At 43.7% G+C, this 21197-nt stretch overlaps 2 protein-coding genes across 4 annotated transcripts in view; both read left to right on the top strand.

Annotated features, from left to right (window-relative positions):
• LOC126188238 (UDP-glycosyltransferase UGT5-like) overlaps positions 1–21197 on the top strand; it is a 328602-nt gene that overhangs the window by 228214 nt on the left and 79191 nt on the right. The window lies entirely within an intron of this gene.
• Positions 592–20438, top strand: LOC126188426 (protein naked cuticle homolog 1-like). The gene is made up of 2 exons (XM_049930029.1): positions 592–975; positions 20307–20438. Exons 1-2 carry the CDS (start codon positions 592–594, stop codon positions 20436–20438), a joined length of 516 nt encoding a protein of 171 aa, XP_049785986.1.

Raw genomic sequence — 21197 nt, 5'->3', positions numbered from 1 at the left:
AGCGAAAAAAATGGCCCAACTAAAACATTCATATTTCTTTACGCACTGTACGAATATGCAATAAAAAATGGGGGTTCCTATTTTAAAAAAAACGCAGTTGATATCCGTTTGACGTATGGCAGCGTTATCTAGCGGGCCAACCATAGCGCCATCTGGTCCCCCCCCCCCCCCCCCCCCATCAAGCTAGACGAGTTTCGTTATTTGTAGTTTTTTCGTTGGATGCTTATTTCGTGAAATATTTGGTCCAGTCAATGGACCCCACCCTGTATAAAGTTTACATTGCTTGTACTCAGAACGTACGTGGCGTAGGTACTGAAGACTTCTGTTTGAAAAATATTGAGTGTACAGATATTAAGTATGACACAGCGAATAAGAAAAGGAGGTCACTTCACTTTCATCGTATACTAAAATAATCCAGTAACCATACGCGGTACAAAACTTGCGTTGCTGTTGAGTTCCCATCCACTGTTATTAAGGTGTGCGCTGACCTTTATATGGAGAGAACAATAATTCGTGCGGGACTGTGGAGGACCATTAACTCATATATTGCAGTGTTATCCATGAGGTGCGTCCTCCAGGACATTCGAAGGAATGGTGCCCCTGTCGCTGGCTTGTCGAGTAGTGTTTCGTAGAAGAGGTTTCGACAGGTTGCGAAGAACAGAAGTTTCAAGTCATTCCGAGGCCCTTTTCTCCGACATTCAGCAGCTGTGTGACTTCTGCGCGCAGCTACAGCGGAGCGGGGCGAAGTCGCCGTCTCGGGCGGAGCTCGTTAGAGGTCCTCACCAGGAAAGTCGCACGCGACGGGAGGTCGAGAGCCTGGTCGGCCGGCCAACGACCGGCCATGTAATATTTAGAAGGGCGGTCGGCAGAAGGATCACCGGAGCGCAGAATGCTCCAGTCCTTCCAGATAACGAGCCGTCTCCAGCTCCGGCGCTGCAGCCACGGCCGGGGCTGGAAATGCTGCGCCCTCTCACGGTAAACACTGTCGGCGCGGCGCCGAGCAGCCCGTCTTGGAGGATTACCGCCGCGGCTGCCTGCTCCGGCTGACTCTGGAAATCCTTGAAAGATTTATGAGAGCCGCGGAGCGCGGCGTCTGGCGGGCCGCCTCGGACGCCCGCGCTGAGCGCCTTAAATTAGTCAGCAGCGGACGCATCTGCCTACGCGGATGCAAAGTCGCCCCGCGAACCGGACCGCTGCGGTGCCGCGCCGGCTGGAAGTCTCCACGCGTTGTGCGCCAGGTAGAATACGCGTCGCCGGAGCGCCTACCCAGGCGAGAGGCTCCGTGTTTACTCCGCCTCGCGAAGTCTCCGATCTGTAGTAGCTATGTTTGACTTGGAACACCACACCAGCATGCCACGCGGCGGTAGCTCGCTCGGGCGTATACTGAAACCGAGGAAAGAAAATAAACATGGAGATTAAATAGCAGTCCTGACCGTAGCGAGAACTGACGCAATCTCCTGTTGTGTACAGCCACATTAGAGTTCAGAGCAGCAGCGCAAGCACGCAAAGTGATCGAGAAAAATGCAGTCTCCTGCGACTGCAAAGACTTACTACTCACTTAGTTTAGTGGAGATACGGAGAAAGAAGTTACAGAAGGGCAGAAAATGTTACGGAACGTGCGAGCAAAATGTTAAAAAGTTGAGTAAGTCGACGGTGGGCAAACCACGCTAGCAAAGGACGCTGTGCTGTCGAGGAGAACACGGCGTGTGCCATAACCCGATTTCCCAGAAACTTCGGTCAGTGGAAGAAGAGACAAAGTAAGCGAACACGTATCTCCGGTTATCCGTAGATACTGAATCGTTTCTGAGAGAACGACGTCAAAGTATTAGCAGCATTTTAGAAGTCTTTTAGCACGTGATAGTCTCAGCCGGAATTGTAGCAGAGTGGTTAGCGTCGCGGCATTTGTTTTGCTCCCAGTATTCGAAACCCGTTATCCTTTTTATTTTATTTTACTCATTTATCTACCCATGTCCGCTACTACACGAATGTTTTTTACCAATTTTGGGGATACAAGGGCGTAATATTAATTATACAAGTATCATACATGTATTACATACTACACTACTGGCCATTATAATTACTACACAAAGAAGAAATACAGATGATAAACGGGTATTCATTGAACAAATATATTATACTAGAACTGACATGTGATTACATTTTCACGCAGTTTGGGTGCATAGATCCTGAGAAATCAGTACCCAGAGCAACCACCTCTGGCCGTAATAACGGCCTTGATACGCCTGGGCATTGAGTCAAACAGAGCTTGGATGGCGTGTACATGTATAGCTTCCCGTGCAGCTTCCATACGATACCACAGTTCATCAAGAGTAGTGACTAGCGTATTGTGACGAGCCAGTTGCCCAGACGTTTTCAGTTGGTGAAAGATCTGGAGAATGTGCTGGCCAGGGCAGCAGTAGAGCATTTTCTGTATCCAGAAAGGCCCGTACAGGACCTGCAACATGCGGTCGTGCATTATCCTGCTGAAATGTAGGGTTTCGCAGGGATCGAATGAAGGGTAGAGCCACGGGTCGTAACACATCTGAAATGCAACGTCCACTGTTCAAAGTGCCGTCAATGTGAACAAGAGGTGACCGAGACGTGTAACCAATGGCACCCCATACCATCACGCCGGGTAATACGCCAGTATGGCGAGGACAAATACACGCTTCCAATTTGCGTTTACCGCGATGTCGCTAAACACGTATTCGACCATCATGATGCTGTAAACAGAACCTGGATTCATCCTAAAAAATGACGTTTTGCCATTCGTGCACCCAGGTTCCTCGCTGAGTACACCATCGCAGGCGCTCCTGTCTGTGATGCAGTGTCAAGGGTAACCGCAGCCATGGTCTCTGAGCTGATAGTCCATGCTGCTGCAAACGTCGTCGAACTGTTCGTGCAGATGGTTGTTGCCTTGCAAACGTTCCCATCTGTTGACTCAGGGATCGAGACGTGGCTGCACGATCCGTTACAGCCATGCGAATAAGATGCCTGTCATCTCGACTGCTAGTGATACGAGGCCGTTGGGATCCAGCACGGCGTTCCGTATTACCCGCCTGAACCCACCGATTCCATATTCTGGTAACAGTCATTGGATCTCGACCAACGCGAGCAGCAATGTCGCAATACGATAAACCGCAATCGCCATAGGCTACAATCCGACCTTTATCAAAGTCGTAAACGTGATGGTACGCATTTCTCCTCCTTACACGAGGCATCGCAACAACGATTCACCAGGCAACGCCGATCAACTGCTGTTAGTGTATGAGAAATCGGTAGGAAACTTTCCTCATGTCATCACGTTGTAGGTGTCTCCACCGGCGCCAACCTTGTGTGAATGCTCTGAAAAGCTAATAATTTGCATATCACAGTATGTTCTTCCTGTCGGTTAAATTTCGCGTCTGTAGCACGTCATCTTCGTGGTGTAGCAATTTTAATGGCCAGTAATGTATATATGTGTATGGTATTTCGAGGGCTACAACCTTTTTAAAATCTCGTACTATTATGTTTCATTTTTATATCAATTCTTATATTTTATTATTAAGTTTATTCTACAGGAAGGTTTGGTAGATCCCTTGGATAATAACGATCATAGAAACTCTGAAAACCTAGAAAATTCTGAACACCACGAGTATCGCTCCAAGGCATGTTTGCCAGAGTTACATTTCTTGCGCCGGCCAGAGTGGCCGTGCGGTTCTAGGCGCTACAGTCTGGAACCGAGCGATCGCTACGGTCGCAGGTTCGAATCCTGCCTCGGGCATGGATGTGTGTGATGTCCTTAGGTTAGTTAGGTTTAATTAGTTCTAAGTTCTAGGCAACTGATGACCTCAGAAGTTAAGTCTAATAGTTCTCAGAGTCATTTGAACCATTTTACATTTCTTGTACGAATCTTACACGAAAATGAAACGTCGTTAACATTGCTGAAGATTTCATTGGATGGCAATAATTTCTCGGCAAACCATACATAACGGATCAAATTACTGAAAATAGGCGCTTGCAGTTGATTATTAGTCAAGGTGATTATGAGTCAAGGAATTTCAGCAAAAACAATTTCGGACCACGCGTAACGGATCGCTTTACTGAAAACAGACGCTTGCAGTTAATTATGAATCAATATATTCCACCAAAAATAATTTCAAACAATTCTCTCACATTTTTTTTCTTTTTCTATTCATTCACCAGATATACAGTTAGTAGACAAATAAGAACAGCGTTATTTCTATATGTTTTGGAAAATATCGTGGATAATCTTGTACGGACATGAACAGATAAATGAAAATAAAAATTATCGGTTTTCGAATACGGGGCGCAAAAGTGTGAAGCCGCGGCGCTATCTACTGTGCCTCCGCTTCGATCGAACTACTTACTCGCTAAAAGGCACATAAAGTACCTCGAAAACTTTGATCGTCGTTTACTCAGAACTATAGAGTGTCTGTGGATAAGACGAGGCACGTTTTCGATTATTTTGACCCCTCTTTCACTGAGCGAAATTCCTGCGAAATCGGGTTATGGCACATGCCGTGTTGTCACCGTGAGCGGAGTGGCAATGAAGTGTCTTAGCCAAATAGGAACGAACAAAGTACACACACTAAATATGCCAGTAACTATATACTATCGGATCAAAAGTATTTGGGCACCTGTAACTAGACGTTAACGTGGGATTTGTTACCCTTTCGTCTTTGACGGCTTGAATTGTGCTCGGGACACTTTCATCTACATCTACATCCATACTCCGCAAGCCACCTGACGGTGTGTGGCAGAGGGTACCTTGAGTACCTCTATCGATTCTCCTTTCTATTCCAGTCTCGTATTATTCGTGGACAGAAATATTGCCGGTATGCCTCTGTGTAGGCTCTAATCTCTCTGGTTTTATCCTCATGGTCTCTTCGCGAAATATGCGTAGGAGGGAGCAATATACTGCTTGACTCCACGGTGAAGGTATGTTCTCGAAACTTCAACAAAAGCCTGTACCGAGCTACTGAGCGTCTCCCTTGCAGAGTCTTCCACTTGAGTTCATCTATCATCTCAGTAACGCTTTCGCGGTTACTACATGATCCTGTAATGAAGCGCCCTGCTCTCCGTTGGATCTTCTCTATCTGGTACGGATCCCACACCGGTGAGCAGTATTCAAGCAGTGGGTGAACAAGTGTACTGTAACCTACTTCCTTTGTTTTCGGACTGCATTTCCTTAGGATTCTTCCAATGAATCTCAGTCTGGCATCTGCTTTACCGACGATTAATTTTATATGGTCATTCCATTTTAAATCACTCCTAATGCATACTCCCAGATAATTTATGGAATTAACTGCTTCCAGTTGCTGACCTGCTATATTCTAGGTAAATGATAAAGGATCTTTCTTTGTATATATTCGCAGCACATTACACTTGTCTACATTGAGATTGCCGGCCGAAGTGGCCGTGCGGTTCTAGGCGCTGCAGTCTGGAACCGCGAGACCGCTACGGTCGCAGGTTCGAATCCTGCCTCGGGCATCGATGTGTGTGATGTCCTTAGGATAGTTAGGTTTAACTAGTTCTAAGTTCCAGGGGACTAATTACCTCAGAAGTCGAGTCCCATAGTGCTCAGAGCCATTTGAACCATACATTGCGATTCAGTTGCTATTCCCTGCTCCATGCACCAATTCGTTGCAGATCCTCCTGCATTTCAGTACAATTTTCGATAGTTACAACCTCTCGATATACTACAGCATCATCCGCAAAAATCCTCAGTGAACTTCCGATGTTATCCACAAGGTCATTTATATAAATTGTGAATAGCAACGGTCCTACGACACTCCCTTGCGGCAAACCTGAAATCACTCTTACTTCGGAAGACTTCTCTCCATTGAGAATGACATGCTGCATTCTGTTATCTAGGAACTCTTCAATCCAATCACATAATTGATGTGATAGTCGATATGCTCTTCCTTTGTTCATTAAACGACTGCGGGGAACTGTATTAAACGCCTTGCGGAAGTCAAGAAACACGGCATCTACCTGTGAACCCGTGTCTATGGCCCTCTGAGTCTCGTGGACGAATAGCGCGAACTGGGTTTCACACGACCGTCTTTATCGAAACCCATGCTGATTCGTACAGAGTAGATTTCTGTGCAAAACAAAGAAACAACAAACAAAAAGAAGTCGTCGGCTCCCCCTTTCTCTCGCACACATTCATTTATGTTTCTTTCCTTATCAATGCTGCCAATACTACTGGTAATTCATCCATTTACTACGCCATTTATGTACTGTAGCACAACTACCGAATCGTAGTTTTGGTACTGCGCAACCCTAGCCTAGGTCATTGGGTACCCATTTTTCGCCCTTCTCAGCACACACAGGGTGACAACTATATGAAAAAAAACGCAAATTACAAAATATGGAGTGTTCATAGTTTATTCAACAGGTAAACTTCACTACAGATTTTCGGATTTGGGTTATGACATGTTCTATATTCCCGCCACGATTGGCGATGACGTGGCGAAATTCTGCATGACCCGCTGCAGTGTCGAAACATCGATGCTGCCTGTGATCTTCTGAACGGCTGTTTTCAGCTCAGCAATGGTTTTGGGCCTATTGCTGTACACCTTGCCTTTAATATAGCCCCACAAATGGCGTCACATGTGTTCAGATCCAGAGAATATCGCGGCCAATTGAGGCCCATGCCAATGGTCTCTGGGTACCCCAAAGCCAGAATGCGGTCCCCAAAGTGCTCCTCCGGCACGTCAAACACTTTCCTGCTTCGACGGGGTCGAGCTCCACTTTGCATAATGTGGATGAAATCATCTTCCAAAACCTTCACGTACTGTTCGGTAGTCACCGTGCCATCAAGGAATATCGCACCGAGTATTCCGTGACTGGACGTTGGACGCCACACAGTCACGCGTTGAGGGTGAAGAGACTTCTCGATCGCGAAATGCGGATTCTCAGTCCCCGAAATGCGTCAAATTTGCTTATTGATGAACCCATCCAAGTGAAAGCGGGCTTCGTCCTGCGCACAAGCATACTAATTTCCATCATGCCCCGCGGCCAACCGCGCATTTAGAACGTCCTAACGCAAACCGTTCAGAAGTTACGACGATTTTATTTCATATAGTTCACTCATTTTCTCCCTATGCGTTGGCAATGCGTCACATTCGGATGATCAAAATTCACTTTAGCACTGAACACGTAACATTTAACGCACAGATTATTTAATACGAAATTTCATATTGTTCTCCACAAGCAAACGTAAGTAAATTCTTGCGTAAAATTGCCTGAGAAAGCAACATAACGTTGTCCGTGCATTGAATGGACTCGTCAATCTTTTATAGACCGTTGATCGAGAACATAAGTGTCGCTGGAGACAGAAAAATCTCAAAGCCGAAAAAGGGTCATCTGTCGGAACGAATGGTATGGATGGTATACACTTTCATTCTATTATTTTTCGGTTTGGTTATGTTAAATCCGTGGCCCTTGTCCTCTTGTACATAATACTGTGTCGTTGCAAAGGTTTGGCTGGCCGAGATTCCATAGAACAGTAGCTGAAGAGCAGAAGGCGATGCGGTGTCAATGAGCTGGATCTTGTACATCCTACGAGGGTTGGTTATTAAAACGAACTTTCTACAGAGCTCTATCGCCAGAGAAAACTATAGATTCGAGTTTATATCAGTGTGGTAGATTATGTTTACCGTCCGCCTCCGTAGCGTAGCGGTAGCGTTTCCACCTACCACGCAGGTGGCCCGTGTTCGATTCCCGACAGGAGACTGGGTGTTGTCTGTCCTTCATCATCACTGACCCGCAAGTCGCCGAAATGACGTCAACTAAAAAGGACTTGCAAAACGCCGGCCAAACTAACCCGCATGGAGCCTCCCGGCCAACAATGCCATACGATCATTTCGTTTCATTTTACACATTACCCCTTTCCACATACACCACTTCCGGTGTTGGGCATGTTTCATACCTACATTTTTTTTCAGATTATAAATAGTTTTTATAAACGAAGTTGGGTTAAAGGTGAACGATGCTTTCTAGACATATGGAACATACACTAATAATGCGTCAGCTTAAAGAGATATACCGAGCAAGCTGACGCAGTGGCTAGCACACTGGACATACTTTCGGGAGGACGAAGGTTCAAATCCGCATCCGATCATCCTTATTTAGGTTTCCTGTGATTTCCCTAAATCGCTTCACGTATGTGCCGGAATGGTTGCTTAGAAAGGGCACACTCGATTTCTTACTCCATCCTATAAAGAATTCGAGCTTGTGCTCTGTCCCTAATGACCTCGTCATCGACGGAACGTTAAACCCTAACATTCCTTCCTTCTTCCTTAAATAGATTAATTACGAAATCTTCCTTTACACCACTCCTCACGTAGCTCTTATATCCAGAGGTTGTCCCAGGTGATACACGCTGACGCACGTTACTGTGTTAATATTTGTTCATCATTTATTAACTTGGTGCTCAGCGTTTAGGTCAGTTTCCGATTGAGAGACAGCAGTTGGAAGTCGCAGAAGCATCTGTGTGGGAGGTTATGCCAACACGACACAGCAATCTCTACGGAGCGCTCTCTTTTGTAAAAGGATTAATGACGCAAACGGATGTAGCGTAACGTTCTGTTTGTTATCTGTGAATATATTCTGCAATTTCAATCTCCGTATAAATGCGACACGCGTGACCGAACGCTGTAGGACTGACCAGTAAAGCTCACAGTTTAACACACAAGACAGATGAATGTGTATCTGTCGTACGCTCAAAAAAATTAAACATTGAAATAAAGATATGGCTGCACAGTTTTCACGACGTGAGGCGTGTAAATGGACTGAAATCTAACCACATAGAATAGCAAGGTAGTGACCGTAAAGCATAATGCTTTTACATTCAAGTTAGTGTAATAACCTGTGTTAACGAATCGGAAAAGACTTGTTGAAACATCGGCAACAGACGAAACAGCTCTTTTACTGATTATACAGAAGCGCTCTCCAAGCAGTGAAATTTTGCATTTAGTCGTGTAAACTGACCGATAAAATGAAACATTGAGAAGAGGAGGAGGAAACGAAATTAAATTTCACTGGTTGAGATGATATGTGATCATACTCCGCAGATTACAAAAACGAGGAAAAATCGCAAAGAACTTGCGGCGTGTGCTAACTTACTAGCATCTACATCTACATCTCCGTCTACATCGATACTCTGCAAGTCACATTCAAGTGCCTGGGAGAGGGTTCATTGAACCACCTTCACATTAATTCTCTATTATTTCAATGACGTACAGCATGCGGAAAAAACCACTAATTGTATCTTTCCTTGCGTGCTCTGATTTCTCTTATTTTATTATGATTATAGTTCCTCCCTATGTAGCTCGGCATCAACAAAATATTTCGTGAGAATATTCTGCCGCTACAATAAACGCCTTTGTTTTAATGATGTCCACCCCAAATCCCGTGTCATTTAAGTGACACTCTCTCCACTATTTCGCGATAATACAAAATGTGCTGCCCTACTTTGAACTTTTTCGATGTACTCGGTCAGTTCTAGCTGATACGGATCCCACACGGCGCAGAAGTATTCTAAAAGAGGACGGACAAACGTAGTGTAGGCAGTCTCCTTAATAGATCTGTTACATTTTCTAAGTGTCCTGCCAATAAAACGCAGTCTTTGGTTAGCCTTCCCCACAACATTTTCTATGTGTTCCTTCCACTTTATGTCGTTTGTAATTGTAATTCCTAGGTATTTAGTTGAATTTACGGTTGAATTTACGGCCTTTAGATTTGACTGCTTTATCGTGTAAGCGAAATTTAACGGATTCCTTGTAGCACTGATTTGGATGACCTCACACTTTTCGTTATTTAAGGGCAGTTGCCAATTTTTACACCATACAGATATCTTTTCTAAATCGTTTTTCAATTTGTTTTGATCTTCTGATGACTTCACTAGTTGATAAACGACAGTATCATCTGCAAACAATCTAAGACGGCTGCTCAGGTGGTGTCTTGAATTGTTTATGTTTATAAGGAACAGCAAAAGGGCCTTGGGAACGCCAGAAGTCGATGACTTTCAGTCTGTTAGTACGAGCTGTGAGTTCTCTGACAGGAAATCACGAATCCAGTCACATAACAGAGACGATATTCCACAAGCACGCGATTTCACCAAAAGCCGCTTGTTTGGTACAGTGTCAAAAGCCTTCTGGGAATATTGTAATACGGAATCAATTTGAAATCCCTTGTCATAACTCTCAGCACTTCGTGTAAGTAAAGAGCTAGTTGTGTTTCACAATAACGATGTTTCCTAATTCCGTGTTGACTGTGTAACAGTAGACCGTTCTCCTCGAGATACTTCATAATGTTGATGTTGCACACTCTCTGCCCTGTATGCATGCACTGATTCGGCTGGGAAAGGTGTCATAAAGCCGTTGTGTCCTTTCCTGAGACAAGCCGGCCCACAACTATTATAACTGATCCTTCATATCCTGGATACGAGTACTGGAAAGAAGTTAAAGTCCAAGGTGGTCTCACGCGTGGTCTATTGCGGACGGACTGGGCGATCTTGCTGCCCGTGAGAGTACCTCAACGTCACACAGACAGTTCATAAATACACGTTCCACGTGGACAAGCATTGTCCTGTTGAAAAATGGTACCGCGACAGTGTTGAGCAAGAGGTAACACATGAGGACCCAGGATGTCCATGACGTACTCTCAATCACTATCAGCTTTGACTTGGAGTCATACCCGGTGGCTTCCCACACCATAAAGCCAGGAGTAACACCACTGTGCCTGTCCAAAACATTGGAAGGGTGGGACCTTCCTCCAAGTCGCCGCCATTCACGCCGACGATGATCATCCGGAGTTATGCAGAACGGCGATTCATCGCTGAACACAGTACGACACCTTCCCTCAGCAGCCTATGCTTCCCGGTCACAGCACCAATCCAAACGCAGCTGTTTGTCCTGTGTTAACAGCGGCGTACGCATGGGTCGGTAATTCCCTTGTCTGTCTGCTGCTAGTCTTCAACCAATGATGAGGTATTTCACAGTATGTTACACTGAGTCCATTACCTGTTCTAGGGTGGCTCCTGTGGATGTGGAGGGTCTGGTTGGTTGGTTGGTTGGAGACCAAACACCGAGGTCACTGATCCCATCGGATTAGGTAAGGATGAGGTAGAAAGTCAGCCGTGCTCTTTGAAAGGAACCATCCCGACATTTGCCGGGAGCAATGTAGGGAAATCACGGAAAACTTAAATCAGGACGGCTGGATGCGGGTTTGAGCCGTAGCCGCCTCGCGGAATGCAGACGCGGTTTGAGGCCTCACGTCACGGATTGCGCAGCCCCTCCCGCAGGAGGTTCGAATCCCGAGTCCTCTCTCGGGCATATATATATATATATATATATATATATATATATATATATATATTAGATTACATCATGGTCAGACAGAGATTCCGAAATAAGATACTGGATTGTAAGGCGTACCCAGGAGCAGATATAGACTCAGATCACAATATAATAGTGATGAAGAGTAGGCTGAAGTTCAAGACATTAGTCAGGAAGAATCAATACGTAAAGAAGTGGGCTACGGAAGTACTAAGGAATGACGAGATACGTTTGAAGTTCTCTAACGCTATAGATACAGCAATAAGGAATAGCGCAGTAGGCAGTACAGTTGAAGAGGGATGGACATCTCTAAAAAGGGCCATCACAGAAGTTGGGAAGGAAAACATAGGTACAAAGAAGGTAGCTGCGGAGAAACCATGGGTAGCAGAAGAAATACTTCAGTTGATTGATGAAAGGAGGAAGTACAAACATGTTCCGGGAAAATCAGGAATACAGAAATACAAGTCGCTGAGGAATGAAATAAATAGGAATTGCAGGGAAGCTAAGACGAAATGGCTGCAGGAAAAATGTGAAGACATCGAAAAAGATATGATTGTCGGAAGGACAGACTCAGCATACAGGAAAGTCAAAACAACCTTTGGTGACATTAAAAGCAACGGTGGTAACATTAAGAGTGCAACGGGAATTCCATTGTTAAATACAGAGGAGAGAGCAGATAGGTGGAAAGAATACATTGAAAGCCTCTATGAGGGTGAAGATTTGTCTGATGTGATAGAAGAAGAAACAGGAGTCGATTTAGAAGAGATAGGGGATCCAGTATTAGATACGGAATTTAAAAGAGCTTTGGAGGACTTACGATCAAATAAGGCAGAAGGGATGGATAACATTCCATCAGAATTTCTAAAATCATTGGGGGAAGTGGCAACAAAACGACTATTCACGTTGGTGTGTAGAATATACGAGTCTGGCGATATACCATCTGACTTTCGGAAAAGCATCCTCGACACAATTCCGAAGACGGCAAGAGCTGACAAGTACGAGAATTATCGCACAATCAGCCTAACAGCTCATGCATCGAAGCTGCTTACAAGAATAATATACAGAAGAATGGAAAAGAAAATTGAGAATGCGCTAGGTGACGATCAGTTTGGCTTTAGGAAAAGTAAAGGGACGAGAGAGGCAATTCTGACGTTACGGCTAATAATGGAAGCAAGGCTAAAGAAAAATCAAGACACTTTCATAGGATTTGTCGACCTGGAAAAAGCGTTTGACAATATAAAATGGTGCAAGCTGTTCGAGATTCTGAAAAAAGTAGGGGTAAGTTATAGGGACAGACGGGTCATATACAATATGTACAACAACCAAGAGGGAATAATAAGAGTGGACGATCAAGAACGAAGTGCTCGTATTAAGAAGGGTGTAAGACAAGGCTGTAGCCTTTCGCCCCTCCTCTTCAATCTGTACATCGAGGAAGCAATGATGGAAATAAAAGAAAGGTTCAGGAGTGGAATTAAAATACAAGGTGAAAGGATATCAATGATATGATTCGCTGATGACATTGCTATCCTGAGTGAAAGTGAAGAAGAATTAAATGATCTGCTGAACGGAATGAACAGTCTAATGAGTACACAGTATGGTTTGAGAGTAAATCGGAGAAAGACGAAGGTAATGAGAAGTAGTAGAAATGAGAACAGCGAGAAACTTAACATCAGGATTTTTGGTCACGAAGTCAATGAAGTTAAGGAATTCTGCTACCTAGGGAGTAAAATAACCAATGACGGACGGAGCAAGGAGGACATCAAAAGCAGACTCGCTATGGTAAAAAATGCATTTCTGACCAAGAGAAGTCTACCAATATCGAATACCGGCCTTAATTTGAGAAAGAAATTTCTGAGGATGTACGTCTGAAGTACAGCATTGCATGGTAGTGAAACATGGACTGTGGGAAAACCGGAGCAGAAGAGAATCGAAGCATTTAAGATGTGGTGCTATAGACGAATGTTGAAAATTAGGTGGACTGATAAGGTAAGGAATGAGGAGGTTCTACGCAGAATCGGAGATGAAAGGAATATGTGGAAAACACTGATAAGGAGAAGGGACAGGATGATAGGACATCTGCTAAGACATGATGGAATGACTTGCATGGTACTAGAGGGAGCTGTAGAGGGCAAAAACTGTAGAGGAAGACAGAGATTGGAATACGTCAAGCAAATAATTGAGGACGTAGGTTGCAAGTGCTACTCTGAGATGAAGAGGTTAGCACAGGAAAGGAATTCGTGGCGGGCCGCATCAAACCAGTCAGTAGACTGATGACAAATATATATATATATATATATATATATATATATATATATATATATATATATATATGGGTGTGTGTGTGTGTGTGTGTGTGTGTGTGTGTGTGTGGTTGTCAGATGTAGTCGACCGACATCTTTACGATGAGAATGCTCAAGTTCTCGTGCAGTCCAGTATCGGCGCGCTGTCACATCCAAATGCCCACAAATATGGATATTGCACGGTTCGACTAGCTGGACAAATGGATGTCGACAATGAAGCCCCTTTCAAGCTCTGCCATGTATTGATAAGCTCGTCTCACACGAATACGCGGCATCTCTGCGTCCTTCAGTAAACACTCATCACCTGGCGCTGTTCACGCCCTTTATTTACCTTTCCAGAGGTGATAACTAGTATGAACAACGCTAATGCATACTGGTTGCCGTTCTACCTACAACGGAGAATTGCAACTCTAATCATTTATCTGCAGTCCAACAAACGGCATAACCTGGAGGCTACAATAATATTGACAAAAATTAAATAAGCTGTATGACGAAGAAAGTAACAACAAAAAGGGTCGAAGAACGGACGTTTAAAATAAATAGTGTTATATGACTCCTCCACGATTTATGAAAATGAAGTCTACAACTAGAGCTTAAGTGTTTATATGAAGATGGCGTCTGCCATGTAAGCGCGAGATCCCGGGTTCGAGTCCCGATGGGGCGTTCCCGGGTTCGATTCCCGGCGGGGCCAGGGATTTTCTCTGCCTCGTGATGGCTGGGTGTTGTGTGCTGTCCTTAGGTTAGTTAGGTTTAAGTAGTTCTAAGTTCTAGGGGACTGATGACCATAGATGTTAAGTCCCATAGTGCTCAGAGCCATTTGAACCCGATGGGGCACACATTTTCAACTGTCATTTATATTTATCAACGCCTCTAAGCTTCTAATGGTCTAGATTTCATTGAAATTTCACTAAGTGCTTATAGTTGAGAAAGTGCACGGGCACACTGGTGAAACACATGAAATGGAGGCGCTTAACAATGGGAGTGGAGGGTTACAGTGAAGGCCTACAGAGGGCGGGGAAGGGGTAGGGAGAAGCAAATAATAATGACCGAAGTACAATGTTTTAAAAGTAAAATAGCATACAGAAGTACGTGGTATATAAAAGTTTAACAGGGGTACGTAAGAGAAATTTAACTCCGCCTGAACAGGTCATGAAGGCCCAACGGAACCGACCGGCCGCCGTGTCATCATCAGCCCACACGCGTCACTGTTTGCGGATATTACGGAGGATAACGTGGTCAGCACACCGTTCTCCCGGCCGTATGTCAGTTTACGAGACCGGAGCTGCTGCTTCTCAATCAAGTAGCTTCTCAATATGCCTCACAAGGGCAGAGTGCACCCCGCTTGCCAACAGCGCTCGGCAGACCGGATGGTTACCCTTCCAAGTGCTAGCCCAGCCCGACAGCGCTATACTTCGGTGGTCTGACGGGAACCGGTGTTACCTCTGGGGCAAGGCCGTTACATAAGAGAAAGACGCTTAAAAACTAATAGTATGAGAAGAGTACACATAGCAGACAGCTCTCAGAGAACCTAAGACGAAAGAAGAGTCGCGTATGGGAAGTCAGCAATGACAAACAAGTGGAAATTTTGCCTTGTTCGCGTCATGTCGGGTCGCAATATTTTCTTGCGTTTTCCGTGACTAATTCTGTAAGGTGCCTACTTGCTGGAGTTGAACACTGATAGGCCGGCCGCTGTGGCCGAGCGGTTCTAGGCGCTTCAGTCCGGAACTAGACGGCTGCTACGGTCGCAGGTTCGAATCCTGCCTCGAGCATGGATGTGTGTGATGTCTTTGGGTTAATTAGGTTTACTTAGTTCTAAGTCCAGGGGACTGATGACCTCAGATGTCAAGTCCCATAGTGCTTAGAGCCATTTGAACCATTTGAACGCCGGCCGGAATGGCCGTGCGGTTCTAGGCGCTACAGACTGGAGCCGAGCGACCGCTACGGTCGCAGGTTCGAATCCTGCCTGGGCATCGATGTGTGTGATGTCCTTAGGTTAGTTAGGTTTAATTAGTTCTAAATTCTAGGCTACTGATGACCTCAGACGTTAAGTCGCATAGTGCTCAGAGCCATTTGAGCCATTTTTGAACAATTTGAACATTGATAGTCATAATCAAGAACGTACCTCTGATCTGAGATATGGGTGTGTGAAGGTGGGGGGAAGGGGGTGGGGGCAACGCGCAAGAAAAGGGGTGCAGTTTCTTGCAAAATAAAACTCAAATCTATCGAATAACTATGTAAATTTCCAAATACACCAACACTGCACTCGCATTCGGGAGGACGACGGTTCAATCTCGTCTCCGGCCATCCTGATTTAGGTTTTTCCGTGGTTTCCCTAAATCGCTTCAGGCAAATGCCGGGATGGATCCTTTGAAAGGGCACGGCCGATTTCCTTCCCCATCCTTCCCTAACCCGAGCTTGCGCTCCGTTTCTAATGACCTCGTTGTCGACGGGACGTTAAACACTAAATCTCCTCCTCCTCCTCCTCCTCCTCCTCCAAATACACCAATGTTACAGCTTTATAGCAGGGTGCTGTTGCCTACTTATTTAGTTGAGAGGGTATAGTCTGAATGATAATTGTGCATATTAATTTGCTGTTAGGCAGGTAACGTTCCAATACGTGGGAATAATTTCTATATTAATTTTTGTGTTAGTTTCTAACATTGGCTGGTAACACGAGAAATTTGTAACAGTCTGAAAATAGCGTCATTGTTAAAATTTCGTGTCCTCACCATGAATGTCTCTGGGTACATTTGCTACTGGTCAGAATCCAGTAATTGTTCTGACTTTATTCGAAATCATATAGAGCTGATACGCCTGTTTGTCAGTCGGGGCTGTTAGTGAATTCGGTCTGCGAAGTCCATAAACCGAATCAACATTGGATCTACAGGGAATGACTGGAATTTCTTCGGTTTGTGTATTGACAATCATGAAGAATGTCGACAATGACACTGGCAACTTTTCCCTCTTCGATTGAAATGCAGAGAACTCGACAAGGTAGAAAAATTTTTCGCGAAGTATGAAGATCAAAATTCTCTAAAGAAAGAAGACTTTTACAAGCACGATATATAAGAAAAAATATGACTAGAAACACCTTTACAAGAACAACCATCAAACAAACGCGGACTTACAAGCCTTGGAAGCCAGAAAAGCTGTCATCAAATTTGGAAACAACACTTACCAGGAATTGATCAAATATCTAACTTTCAGATGAAACACATAGGCTTGTCCTGTAAGCACTTATTATTACTGACCATAATAGGCTAACTTTCCTGAAAAATGCCAATGATCTAAGGTAGTACCTATTCTAACACTTTATACAAGCAACAAACTACCGTCCGTTCATTCTGCAGTGCTGATTAGACAAAGGGTTGAGACAACTATACTAACACGGACAGAAACGCCAGTGGACGAAGATGAAACTGCTCTACCAAAGGAGGACCGATTTGGAAAGGAAACTGTGTTTCATTGTAACTTCTTGGTGTAACTTACGGATGTACATTCTACTCAAGTCTACTGTGGCAGTAGTTTTAGACGTAGAAAAGGCGTATTTCAAAATTTAGCGGAAGAATGCTATAACGAAATTAAAACGAAACGCTAAAATTTCTTATAGATACGTCAAAGTAATACCTCCAAACAAGAAACATAAAAGAAGCCAACAGTAGGCATCATTTGGGAATCAGATTTGTAACCCAGTTTACCCACCGTATCGTGAATAATACTACCATAGAGGGAAACGTGATTCTAGCACAATTCACCCAGAGAAAACAGCAGTGGCTTAATTCACGACAGTTCCCGTAGAGAATTTTCTATCTGCCTCGGCAAACAACTCGCAGTAGGCCACAAGTCCAGAAGAAAGCTTTGTTCCTCTTGGCTAACAAAGATGGACACGAAATTAGATGACGTATTCCTTTGTGTCTTGAATGTGCAAAAATACGTCCACTGACATGCATTAAGAGTATCCAGAGCCATAAGTACAGTTTTATATTTATGTATGCAAAGTTTTCTAGTTTCATACGTTTTTTCTGAAACTACATGCATTTTGGCAGTGGTTAATACATAGTTTTGCTAATAATCAAATAGTAATTCATCGTTAATAATATATATCGATACCAATCCTCATTTACCTCTCCACTAACGGGAAAAATGTAATGTCCGCTCTGATCCTTAAGAATATATCAAAATAGGTGACACAGTTACGGTAAGTTAGATAAGTAAAGCAAGTCTGAGGAAAAAATAAAAAAAGAGGTAGTACTACTCAGGCAACGAAGTACTGAAGAGGAAAAAAAAAAAGGAAAAACTCACCTTAGAACTTCGTGAAGGGGTATCATTTATAGCCTCGCAAAAGTGTTAACAATGCTACACTACAGCACGTAACACGACATGTTAATACGAATCATATTCATTAGTGAATGAGTGACAGGTATCCCATGACGCTTAAGTATCCATTTGTATACACTAATACGTGTCGTTACTTGTGTGTCGTATTTGTCGCACGATGTTTGCTCCCGGATGTGACGTCTTACGTGGAATAGGAGCCGTTCCCTAAGGCAAAACCATTTCTGAACTAACAGTTTTATTCAAACTGAAAACAACAACTAAGATCATCCTCAGTTATTTCTGGTTGCCGCAGTTTTTGTAATCGTCACTGAATTATTCAGCAGCGAAATTATTGTTAACTGCGTAAGAAATTTACCTCGAGGAGGAAAAAAAAATTATGTAGAGGCTCAAAGAGTGCGCTATGTAAATCTAATCGCAAAAATGTATAAGTAAACCTTTTTTAGAAGAAATGTGTTTAAAATCGATTCGGCTCACACTCATATACATCTATGCGATAATTTCTATATAACTTTGGTAGAGCCATCTGTCTCGTACTAACACTGTAACTGAAAAGTGTTCAACGGTAATTAGTTACAAAACATGCATAATTAATTGCTGATTTTGAAATTTTTAATTCCACGTTTATAATTTACAAGTAATTAAATGGTGCGCACTATATTAAATAAAGCATTGCGTAAAAAATAAACCAGAGATAGGACGCGGATCCTGTGATCAATGGCCGAACCACAGCTGTTCGCGACACGAGATATGGAACAACAGCACCCAGCTCTTCAAAATAAACGATGTGGAAAGTTGTCGCAGAAACTTGGACAGAATACAAGAAAAATCTTCATTTGTGTGGCCACACCGTCCGTAGCTGCTTTACAGTTCTTCTTCAACAGAAAACAGTGATGTGCGAAAAAGTGTGCTGTGAAAAATGTGAAGATTGCGTAGTTCTGCAAAGCAAATAAAAATTAAACCACGAATGTTAGTGTCAAAAGAAGAAAAACACGAAAGATGTGCTAGCAGACGACATTTCCCGATGTAGGTGAGAAACCAAGCGAAAATCATCACCACTGATGATGCTTTACCTCAATAAAGCGAAACGCGTCTGGTGAAAAATAAATAAATAAATAAATAACAATAAAAAACTATACATTTTCTTGTAGTTGCAACGATAGAACTAAAATACCCTCAGGAAGAACGGAAGAAGAACAAGAAGAAGAAGAAGTGCGCGTTTCGACTTTAGTTCCGCTAAATCTTGCGTCTGTTGGACAGGCACATTATTGCCGAGTGCTGCGTTATCATTCCAGTCTCATGTCTATATGATAAGTGTCGTGACAGTTGACGGTAAACAGTGAATCGAGCGACGATATATTTTTCAGATATTGTTTGTGTGACCTGTTCAATAATACGAAAACGATCTTGTCTAGTTATCTGGATAAAATAAGATGGGTAGCACTCCAGAAGGTACTTTTGACATTTTTAACCGGTACAATGTCATGCATCGACATAAAACTAAACTACTACCGGCGTTATCCGAAGTCTTTGGCTACAAAATTTCCTCTGAGTGGCTCCACTTCTGTAACTGGCTCTCCTACTATCTTAATGGTGTAATTAACGATTCAAATGTATTTCCGTGCACTTATTTGTACGTTTTTAATGGACGTGCAACAGTGCCACACGATAAAAATGGGTCCCTCATTATTACAGGTATCTAATAAACTATTATCCGCACAAAAAGTGTTATTAGGGTTTTCTGTAGAATTCTCGGGGTGCTATTCGGAATTGTGGTCGTAATTTTTTTTTTCACAAACTGACAATTTTTTTACAAGATTAAAATTTCCCCGAGTAATATTGTATTTTTTTCGCGAAATGCTGCAGAACTAACCAAATTTTGTATAGATAATTCTAAAACTGTAACGTATCTATCAAGAACTCCGAAGAATATTACATATTTTTCGAAATTTGGGTGCAACCTTCACCGACTCACAATATTCTACAGTAATGCCTGATGCCGACATTAGTCTACATAGTTTTGATGCACGGATATGCCACAATCGAAGCTGCGCCCTTGCCGATTGGTGGGCTACCTGAAGGCGCGCAGGGAGCTCGTAATAAGAATACCCCGCGTTAACGAGAAAGTTTTCCACCCAAATATTCCCGTGAGAAAATGATGCACGTCGTATTTCATAGGCTTCTGGCATCTTCGGATCCATTCATCTCGAGAGTCCTGAAAATTATGCGTGATCTGAGGCGCCTCGCCACGGTTCGTGCAGCTACCCCCGTTGGAGGTTCGAGTCCTTCCTCGAGGAATGGGTGTGTGTGTTGTCCTCAGCAGGTTGGTCCCTTAGGAACTTACCACCACCACCACCACCACCACCACCACCACCACCACCACCACCACCAGAAAATAACTGAAGAAGATAAAAGCAGACTCCACCCACCACCACCACCACCAGAAAATAACTGAAGAAGATAAAAGCAGACACCACCTAACTTCTCTCGGTGGACAGTACGACAGCGACCCTCCTGATAGCAATTGTGACACAAGCGACGAATGTGACTATGATTTCGACTTCAGAGTATGAAATATCGAATAAAGTATTTCATTTCGGCAATTTCAACTTCCAGTTCGTTATCAGCGACGTCATAAAACTTTATATCCGAAGTTTTGCTCGAACCCACTTAATCAATTATTTTTGATCCGCCATTTTGAATTTTGTGATCTCGATATCAGATCCCTGATCAGCTACCCAGAGAATCTAAGAGAAACATAATTTTGTAGGGTTTTATATTCATTTTTCCGTTGTGTCAGGTTTTGAATCAAGTTGGCCCACTGTGGGCCGGCAACGATACACAAGACCTCATAGTATATTCAAAGATTGCTCAAGAAGGGTTCGTGGTACTTCATATCTAGGCTTTTGCTGGGTTACTTTACATCTCTATTGAAGCGCGTGCCAGCTCGACATCTCAGCAGCCGGCCGAAGTGGCCGTGCGGTTAAAGGCGCTGCAGTCTGGAACCGCAAGACCGCTACGGTCGCAGGTTCGAATCCTGCCTCGGGCATGGATGTTTGTGATGTCCTTAGGTTAGTTAGGTTGAACTAGTTCTAAGTTCTAGGGGACTAATGACCTCAGAAGTTGAGTCCTATAGTGCTCAGAGCCATTTGACATCTCAGCATTTCCAAGACGCTCTCTCGTGAATGAACGCCTTAACATTCGCGCTGCCTTT

Source organism: Schistocerca cancellata, chromosome 5, assembly GCF_023864275.1.
Source record: "Schistocerca cancellata isolate TAMUIC-IGC-003103 chromosome 5, iqSchCanc2.1, whole genome shotgun sequence".
In the NCBI taxonomy this organism is placed as follows: Eukaryota; Metazoa; Arthropoda; class Insecta; order Orthoptera; family Acrididae; genus Schistocerca; species Schistocerca cancellata.
Note: the sequence above shows the minus strand (reverse complement) of the source record. Positions and strands in the feature narration are given on the sequence as shown.

Bases quoted from the DNA above. Each gene is read 5' to 3' on its own strand.
- LOC126188426 (XM_049930029.1), top strand. From the start codon at position 592: ATGGTGCCCCTGTCGCTGGCTTGTCGAGTAGTGTTTCGTAGAAGAGGT. The intron at 976-20,306 runs GTAAACACTGTC...TGTCCTCAGCAG, and splicing joins AAATGCTGCGCCCTCTCACG to GTTGGTCCCTTAGGAACTTA.